At 52.3% G+C, this 10,086-nt stretch overlaps 1 protein-coding gene across 1 annotated transcript; it reads right to left on the bottom strand.

Moving 5' to 3' along the window:
* Positions 1 to 1,906: 1,906 nt before the first annotated feature.
* Adra2b (adrenoceptor alpha 2B) lies at positions 1,907 to 5,962 on the bottom strand. The gene has a single exon (XM_021155495.2). It carries the CDS (start codon positions 5,568 to 5,570, stop codon positions 4,209 to 4,211), a length of 1,362 nt encoding a protein of 453 aa, XP_021011154.1. The 5' UTR covers positions 5,571 to 5,962; the 3' UTR covers positions 1,907 to 4,208.
* Positions 5,963 to 10,086: the final 4,124 nt, after the last annotated feature.

Genomic DNA, 10,086 nt, shown 5'->3' with positions numbered 1-10,086 from the left:
CCGGCAGACAGTGGTTGCCAGCAGACCTTTCCTAAACACAGGCCCATGACTCCTTGACTCTGCATGCATAACAACCCCTTCAGTAAGACGTTGCAGTACACATGTTCTTGCAGAGAACCCAAGTTTGATTCCTTGCACCCACCCATAACAACAACAATGATGACAATGACAACAACAACCACAAATCTGTAATTCCAGTTCCAAGGTATGCAATGCTCTCTTCTGACCTCCGTGCCCCTCCCCCAACATGTATGTGGTACACAGACATTCATACAGGCAAGACACCCATACACTTAAACAAAACAAAACTGGTAGGCTGGGCTACCTGGATGCTAGATCCAGCTCTTGCCATTATGTGTGTCTATGTAATTCCTCCTGAGGCAAGTGAGCTTCCCTTTCTGGGTCCTCAGAACTGAGCCCTCAACAGAGTTGCCAAAAGCAGAAAATCTGAAGCACAGTTATTACCTCTTAGGTGTTTGGTGTCAGTGGCAGACATGAACAATCCATCCTAGCACTGCTGCCTACTAAATCCAACTGGCTCCCAGCCTCAGAGGCTCCATCCTGTCAACACTACTGAAGGAAGGCTGTCATCATAGGAGAGAGAGCAAATCCTTCAGCCTGGATGTGATCGCTGCGTGGTTCCTGGCTTCAGTTGGGTGACCTGTGTCTCAGTTTCCTCCCTTGTAAAGTGACCTCATATAGAAAGAGTATGTGGATTGAATGACAGTAGGATCTAAATTGGCTTGCACTAGAACTGTTGAAGTCCGACTCCACCTCCATTCCCAGAGATCAGTGGGATCCACTCCCAGGCCCTTGTAGCCCCTTAACTGACAGAAAGATATGTGATCCAGCAGGGCAATCAGGGGCTTGACCTGTGGTCACTGCACCTTCCTGAGTTTTATTTCCCTGAGGATAAGGTAGGTGAGTGCCTGTATGAGGCTCTAGAGACCTTAGAGCTGGTTGCCCTGCTGGGCAGGAGCTGGGGGCAGGGCAGGGCTTTCTTGTTAGATTAGTAACAGATGCCATGTCCACTGATAGCTGTGGACACACTGGCATTTTTAGTGATTGGCCCTAGCAGATGCATGGGCCTAAAGAAATTAACAGAGTTGATGAAAGTATAGATTTTGAGGATGTGGGAACGGAACATCCCTGTATCCTAGATCACTCACTGCTCCTCCCTCCGTCCTTTCCAGCCTGGCATCTGCCAGGGGCCTTGACCCTGATGCTTCCCTCCTGCCGCCAGCCTGATGGCTCTTCCCTTGCTCATGGAGCCAGGTCAGCCCAGCTTGGAGCCCAGGGGCTGCCTCTTCTGCCCTCTCTGTGTCATCAGAGCAGAGCTCGTTCCTTTTCTCACTCACAGGAGACTTGGGGCTTCAGGGCACCTCACAGGCTCCCAGTTTGGAGAGCTGGATGTTGGTTTGGGATAGCTGAAACAAAGCCTTCCTATCCGCTCCCCTGGCCCTAGCCAAACACAGCTGCTGTGTATCCACCACTCCACAGTGGCCTGCCTCCCACTGCCTCCAGCAGCACCTCCCCTACCCCACTGGTGACCACGCAGCAGGGGAGTTCAAAGATGTCTCCCAGATCATCAACTCTACGTGGCCTTCCTCTGCCCCCAAACACTTCTCTGTCTTGCCTCTTGGTGCATTCCTGCTCCAAGACCAGACCCATCACAAACGCCACTTCTGCAGGGAAGTCTTCTTGCCTCTCCCTTAGAGGTCAGCTGGTCCTAGTGGCCTGAGCTGAGTAAAAATGCTGCCTGTGAGGATGAAAAATGCAGACAGGTGGGGCAGAGGGGAGAGCGAGCAAGCCCTGGGAGGGAGTCATTAGGCTCATTAGGCTGACGCTCACGGAATGCCAGGAGTTACCTAACTTCTCCAGTCAACCTTTAGACACAGGACTCAGCTTGCTTATTAAAAAATAGCCTTTATTGATAAAATAGCTCAGAGTCTTAGAAACACCTATATGTCACAACAGGGGGCTTGGGTCCCATGAAGCATACACAAGATCAGCCAGCAGATGGTTACAAATCTGCCCCGCTGCCAGGCAGTGGTAGTGTACGCCTTTAATCCCAGCACTCAGGAGGCAGAGGCAGGCAGATCTCTGTGAGTTCGAGGCCAGCCTGGTCTACAGAGTGAGTTCCAGAGTAACCAGAGTCACACAGAGAAACCCTGTCTCAAAAACAAAACAAAACAAAAACAAAAACAAAAACAAAAAAACCAAACCAACCCCTCAGCCACACCTCAAATCAATGTCCTAGCCTCGAAACTGCAACCAACCAAGGACCAAACTATTCATCCTCTCCAAGAGGAATTGATTTAGGACCCATCATTGACTTTACCCGAGAAAACTCCCTTAGCACCTTCAAAATCTGATAAACCCACCCTGGGCTAATAGCCTGTGTAGCTTGTAGCCTGCATGGCTCAATCTACCCCTTCCCTGAGGCTAAGAGGTCTATTGCCCAAAGCTGAAGTCAGGCTGCTTGTGGGGAAGGCCCAGACGCATCCCCAGTCACTCTGAGGAGCAATTTCTAAGTCGGGGAGACAACCAGGAGGTAGAGACACCCTAGTGCACAGCTGTATCGCCGTGAGGGTTCGTAACAGCCAATGAGACATCCTTCTGAGCTGGGGTCTCCTTCTGTCTCCAAAGGTGTTCCATGGGGCTCAGAGAGTTGTCTGGGACCCCACAGAGGGTGGCTATCCCAGGAGTCTACAGGGCCCTGGCTGCCTGTTCTAGCCCCAGCACCCCACCTGAGGATCTCATCTCAGACTGCTTCCTTGATGTAAGTATTTTTAGCTTAGGAAAACGATTTGCCTGCTCAATGACAAAGAGCTTATCCCCTAATGGGGTTGGGGCCAAGCCACTGAAAACTCTGTCGGTGTTACAGGTAACAGATGGAGAAGCTGACAACAGCATAATAACTCAAACCTTTTCAGGCACAAGAAAGCATTCTCAAAGAAATTCCGGAATTTGAAAGAGTGACTCTGTGCACCTCAACCCACTTCCAGTTTGGGGTAGGAATTCACACACCCCAAGCACAGAACAAAAGTCTACAGGAAGGCTCACAGTGGTAAACACACAGGAAAGGGATTTTTATATCACCAGATAATCACATTTGCTGGCTCTCTAGCGCATTTCCCCCACGGAGCTCAAAGCTCTCTGCAAAGCCTTTCATCTCCCTGCCGCAAGTAGGCGGCAGGCAATTGTCACCCTGCTCTCTGCGAGGTTGAATGCCAGTGATCAGGACCTTAGTGAGGCCGAGGCCAGGATTCTAGACCTCTCCACTGAGGCATCCACATGCCCATTTGCCTCCCAGAGGGATGCTGAGTGAGAAAACAACCCATGCTTCTAGCCTTAAAGACGCTACAAAGCTTAAAAACAAAACAAAACAAACAAAAAACCCAGTAACCAGCACTAGCCCATAACCAGCCACCCCAACAGCCAAGGAGAACCACAGGTGCTCAGCATGGCTGAATCCTCTTCCTTTTGTCCTCTTTCTCAGCACCAGGTCCTCCTGGGAAATGTAGAAGATGGGCTTCCGGCTCTTTGAAAGGCATGAGGAGGATCAAGGCTGGGGATATAACTCGGTTGGTTGGATGTTTCCCTAGCATGCTTGAAGCCCTGACTTCATTCCCCAGCATCAGGTAAACCAGGTATGGTGGTGAGCATTGTTACTTCTCATGCTGGAGAGGTAAGGGCAGGACAAGCGGAATCTTAAGATCAGCCTCAGGCTGCATAGCAAGTCTGAGACTGGTCTGGGCTACATGAGACCCTGTCTCAAAAAAAAAAAAAAAAATGAAATGAACAATAAAAGAAAAGAAAAAAGAAGAATATGATGAGAAAGAAAGAAAACCACCACAAGTGGCCTGCCAAGGCACAGGGGGTCTCCAGGAAAGGGAAGCCTGCCTGTTGGCTGACAGGTGGCTGGGAGGGAGGTATTCTAATCAGCCTTGGCCACATTGGAGAAGGTCCAAGCTACCCTTCCTGAAGAGAGAGCAGGGAAGAGCTATCCCACAGTACAGTCAGCAAGGGAAGGTTTCAAATGGGCCCCTGGGAACAGCACATTTGTCCTTTCCCCTTCAGGGGTCTGAGGATGAGGTCTGCAAATGGGCCCCAGGGAGATGGCCATATAGACTGCGGAGGTGGCAGACTACCACCGGGTGGTCCTGGCACCAACCCTGCCTGGCACAGGCCCGGAGCAGGCAGGCTCACCAGCCAGTCTGGGTCCACTGCCGGCAAAGGATCCTTCGAAAGGCACGGCGGAAGTCCTGGTTGAAGATGGTGTAGATGACAGGATTCAAAGAGCTGTTGCAGTAGCCAATCCAGAAGAAGAACTGGAAGAGGCCGTGGGGTACCTTGCAGTGCTGTGGGCAGATGGCCCCCAGGCTGTAGCTGAAGAAGAAAGGAAACCAACAGACCACAAAAACACCAATGACCACCGCCAGCACAAAGGTGAACCTCTTCTCCCGGCTCAGCTGTGTCCGACGGCGCCACCACTGCCCACTGGCCACACCCACATTCTTGCTCAGAAGCACCTGGCCACGTAGCGTGGCCAGCACCCGGGAAGTCTGAGGCTGCTGCAAGGGTGGGTTGAATACTGAGGCAGGAGAAGCTGGCAGTGTTTGGGGTTCACATTCTTCCACCTCCTCTTCATCCTCTTCAGCTCCCTCCTCTGCAGTTGCCCCACTAGTCCCCTTCTTCTGGTCCTGGCCTGATCTGGGCAGGGCAGACCAATTGGGTGGCAAAGCCCTGGCTTCGGGATCTTCAGGGGTCTCCCCCTCCTCCTTCTCCCTTGGAGGCTTGGGGTGTCCATTAGCCTCTCCGACAGAAGATAGAGGAGAGACCAGAGTGGGCACTTTAGCCGAGGCTGGAGCTCCCCCCGCAGCGGGACGGGGCTTCTTGGACTCACCCTCCCCAGAGCCCCTCTTAGCTCCGAGACCTCTGCAGTGGCTGCGTTTGGCAATTACGTAGATTCGCAGGTAGACGAGAATCATGATGAGGCAGGGAGCAAAAAAAGATCCGATGCTGGAAGCCAAGATGTACCAGGCCTCTTGGTTGAGCTCACACTGGGGGAGCCCGTGGGGCTCTGGGCGCTGGTCGCCCTTGTAGATGAGGGGCGGTAGAGAAATGACGGCTGCAATGAGCCACACAGTGAGGATGATGCATTTGATGCGGCGGGGAGTGCGCTTGGAGTTGTACTCCAATGCTCGGCTCACTGCCCAGTATCTGTCCAGACTGATGGCACACAGGTGCACGATGGAAGAGGTACAGAAGAGCACGTCTAGCGCCAGGTAGACCTCGCACCACGCACGCCAGAAGTACCAATAGCCCAGCAGCTCGTTGGCCAGAGAGAAAGGGATGATAAGAGTAGCCACTAGGATGTCGGCTGCTGCCAGTGACACCAGGAAGAGGTTTTGTGGTGCACGGAGCGAGCGGCTGGTCAACACAGCCAGAATTACCAGCGCATTGCCGAAAATGGTGAAGAGGATGAGAAAGGTGATGGCCGATGCGATGGCGGCAGTGGCCTGCACCGAGTAGGGCTCCTGGTGGACCATGGCGGGGCTGGACATGTCCAGAGGGAACGATGCTGGCCAAACTCACAGTACGCCGGAGATAGCGCCACCCTGGCTCCGCTACTGTTGGGGGCCGTCCCCCCAGGCGGTGCAGATGGCTCTGGAGCACCGTAGCGTGACCGAAAGTGGCCTAGGAGGTCCGGGGACACCCAGGACCATCTATCGCTCTCTTACGTCCTCTGCCACTGGTGCCTGGCGTCCCTGCAGTCCGCCCCAGAGAAGTTTTCCAAGTTGTCTCACTGCCGTCCCGGGACCAGAAGAAAGTCGCGCCGTCGTGCCGCACAGCTGCAGAACGTACAGAACCGACTGGGGAAGCGCAGTCTGCGCTCGGTAAAGGCGCTCTCTCCCGGAGCCGCGCCTGCAGTCAGCCCGCCGCGCAGGGGCGTGAGGAGGAGAGGCAGCACCGCGGGAGGAGGGAGGAGACTGGGGGCGGGAGCTGGAGGAGGGAAGGAGGCGGGGCGGGCGATCCGACCAGGGTGGGTGGAAGGTGCGCTTTGCGGGGCATGGACCTGCAACGCGCATCCTTTACTCGCCCCGGGCCCCAATGTCTTTCTCCTTCCCGCCGCTGCGCGGCCGAATCTGGAGAACAGGGAGTCTGGGGTCGTCGGCGTTCTGGGAAGAGTACGTAGCGAAGAAAATCGGTGCGTGCGGAGAGCTGAGACCCGGAGCTGGTCTGTCCCAAGGGTCCACTTGCCTTCTGTCTGCGAGTCTAGGACAAAGCACCCAGATCTAGAGCGATAGACCAGAGCTCTTGTCGCCTGCAGCAGCCCGACAGAAAAGGGTGTAGGAGAGTGTTGAGCTCTTAAGCATAATAAGCCACACCTCCATCCAGCATCCCAGCAACCGAAAACCTTAGGGGTCGGACCAAAGTGGGGAGAGAGTTCCGAACCCACTTTCCTAATGCTTCCCCACCCAAACACAACTCGGTCTAGGTCAGACTTGCGAGGTGCAAGGAGTGAGTCTCTGTGCTGCGAGCGCCCTCTGCTGCCATCTGAGTGCAAGAGGCTAGGGACCGATGTCCTCTCAGGTCCCAGACACACACACACACACACACACACACACACACACACACACACACACACACACACACACCCAAACTACTCCTTGGTGAGAAGCGACTAGTGGACTTCAACCACCCTATTGCTGCTTCTTTTTTCTCCATTAAAGGCAAAAAAGTTAAAGTAGAAAGGGGAAACTGGAGAGATGGATCCGTGGTTAAGAGTGCCTCTTGCAGAGAACCTGAGTTCGGTTCCCAGCAGCCACAACAGGTAGCTCAAAACTGTAACACCCGTTTCAGGGATGGTATGCCTCTGGCCTCCACCTACACTCCCCTGCACATAGCCACACAGAGACCCATACTTTAAAACAAATCTTAAAGAGGGAAACAGCTTGGACTCAAAGCAAAGGTTTGGAGAGGAGCCTCTTGACCAACGGAAAAGGAGGTCCCTCCTCCAGAGCAGTGTGAGGAGATCTCTCCATAGCTCAGAAAAAGTCAATGTGGGTGGCTCGGGTGTAGGAAGGAGCCCACCTTGGCCACCCCAGATGTTCATGCAGCCTATCCGGTGGGAGAACAAGCTTGATTGCTGAGCGCTTGCTCTTGCAGAGGACCCGATTTCACTTTCAAACCCCTTTCCATCTGCTCACAACAGAATGTAATTCTAGTTCCAGCATATCGGACGACCTCACTTGACTCCACAGGCACCAAGCGCACAGGTGAAACATATAAATACAGGCAGGAAAAAACGATCATACACAAAAGAATAATAAATCTTTAAAAAAAAAAAAAAACAACTTTGAACTAGGCCCTCTCCACCCCCAGCCTCAAGGAGGTTTCTCCACAGCTTGTGTGGAAAGAACCAGGCCTTGTATTTACAGCTCCTAATTCTGAAGGGCACTACATAAATACATATAAATGAATCCCTAAAGATGGAATCCACTCCCAAACCTCGCCTCAAGTCAGTGAGTCTACTGGACTTGTCATGGCCACCACTGTGAGATCTCAAATGTGACCTTTGGGTCCCCACAGACCAGTCTTTCCCCAACTCAGGCTTAAACAGTCTCCAGATCACCATGCCTAGCCACATGGGGACACTTTGAGCAACGCCTCCTCACCTCAGGCCGCGCTGCAGCTAGCTCTCTAGTTAGGTGGGACTGCCACAACCAGAGAGAGTGGTGCCACGTAGACCAGGCTCAAAAAGGACAGCCATTCACCTGCCCCTTTGAGGCTGTAGTCTTGAGACAGATCTTACAGACCATCACGTTGGACAGGGCTTGAGTCCACAGCCACAGGTGATGAAGAAGTCCTGGTAACCCCATTTACTGAGAAAGGGCTGAGGGTGGTCATGGGAGCTTGAGAGGTAGCCACTGAGACAAGTTCCTACTTGTCCCAAGCAACCTCCGGCCACACTCAAACTGAGAGAAGACTTCACAGATAATCAACGTCAGATGGGATATTTTATGGCCCATTCTCCTTAAAGGGCTAGGTCTCCAGGATCCTGCAGGAAGAGCAGCCAAGGTTGCCCCTAATCCCACCTTACTCCCAGCCCCACTGACAAACATTCACCTTGTTCTTCCCTGAAGGGGTAACTCTACATCTACCAAGTGTCAGGACATACTTAGGAGAGGTGCTCTCCTATCCCACAGCTAGGAAGGCAGCAGGAGCTGTCCCAGAACCCAGGAGTGTCCCAGTCTGTGTATCATTAGTCCTCCCCAGGGTTTGTTCAGCCAGAGACTCTCCATCTCAGTGGGCTCAGCTCACGCTCCAAACTCCATATGCCCTTTGACACTCCAGTGTGGTCCAAGGACTTGTTGAATTACATCCCCACCTCCATCAGGACACCTCCTCTTTATTGCTGAGAACTGCCATGGTTGTTGGTGGGTGAGGGATGGTAGACGCCTATCAGTGAATGGCAGACTCACTGTGCTCAGAGCCATTGTGCCCTCACTGTCCCAGAGTGCCATCTCTGGAAAGACTGGGAATAGGGGCAAGGTGATTTTGCATATAGGTGACATCATCTTTTTCTAAAGAAGAGCAAGCTAGCATAGAATCTAAGGAAATGTGTGACATCTAAGAGCTGAGAGAGGCACTGAGTCTCCTGGTGGGGACCAAGCAGCTCCTAGAGCTGCCCTCCCTGACCTCAAGATCCCTCTGGGACTGACCCCATCCTCTTGTCGAACTACTTAGCCTCCTTTCCAAGGGACCCTTACTTCTAGAACACTACGTTATGGTTCTCAACCTTCCTAATGCTTCCACCCTTTAATACAGTTCCTCGGGTTGTGGTGACCCACAACCATAAAATTTTCATTGCTACTTTATAACTGTAATTTTGCTACTGTTAGGAATCATGATGTAAATATCTGATATGCAGGATATCTGATATACCATTCCTATGAAGTTGTTCAACCTCACCCCTACCCCAGCAAAGGAGTTACAACCCACAGGTTGAGAACCACTGCTCTATGTGGTCAACCTTCCTCATCTCCATTCCTCCAGCTACTCCCACACACAGACACTGCTCCCCTCTCACAGACACTGCCCCCACTACCCTTAGGCTACATTCAGCCCCCTGGTCCCCCACACACTCTCTTTGATCCCCTTGGGGTTAGGAATGCATCTACAGTCTGCCCTTCCAGAGCCCACATCATGAGTCACCGAGAACCAGGTCCCTGTTTGTGTCCTCTTTCTCAGTGAGCCAGGAGTGTGGGTCACTTCCTAAGTTGGCAATACTTTAAGGTGCCATTCCTCCTCAGCATCCTGTTCTGTCAAAGTCTAATTCAGAGGATCTCAGTGAATGTGGCCCTACTCAGCCCAGAAGGCAGTGCCTTGAGACACCTTTAACAGTCACAGCATGGTGAAGCTGCTACTGACATCTAGCATGCACAGGTGAGCCACCATAGTGAAGGGCTGTAAAAAGGACTGATGGCATTGAGATCTAGAACACACAATGCACTGTCTGCTCCTAGAGCCCTCCTTTCCTGCATCTAAGTTCTTCAGGAGTTTCCACCCAATGATGGCACCCCGCCCCCTCCAATGCTAGGGCATGTCTGCTGTCCTAAGCCCCAGAGCCTTTGTGCTTACTCCTTTATTGACCCACACATGTGATCTCTTACAGCTGACTCAGACCTAACATTTCCATGTCCTCCATCCCTACCTCTTCCCAGGTTCAGCTTTCAAGGTTGCTGTCCACCTGACTTTCCCCAAGTCATCCCTCAAACCCCAAAATATGCCCAAAATTTTGTCAACTCTACAATGCCCTTCACTCTCACTTTCATGACCATGGCCAAGTCTCTGCTTCTAATCTATTTCCCATGGAATTTATACAATGTCTTTGTTTGGTGGTGGTGGTGGTTTTTGGGGTTTTTTTTGTTTTTTTGGTTGGTTGGTTGGTTGGTTGGAGTGTTTAAGACAGGGTTTCTTTGTATATAACCTGGTCTGTTCGGACCTCACTCTGTAGACCATGCCGGCCTCAAACTCAGAGGTCCACCTGCTTCTGCCTTCCAAGTATCAGAATTA

The sequence above is a fragment of the Mus caroli genome, chromosome 2 (assembly GCF_900094665.2).
Source record: "Mus caroli chromosome 2, CAROLI_EIJ_v1.1, whole genome shotgun sequence".
Lineage (NCBI taxonomy): Eukaryota > Metazoa > Chordata > Mammalia > Rodentia > Muridae > Mus > Mus caroli.
Note: the sequence above shows the minus strand (reverse complement) of the source record. Positions and strands in the feature narration are given on the sequence as shown.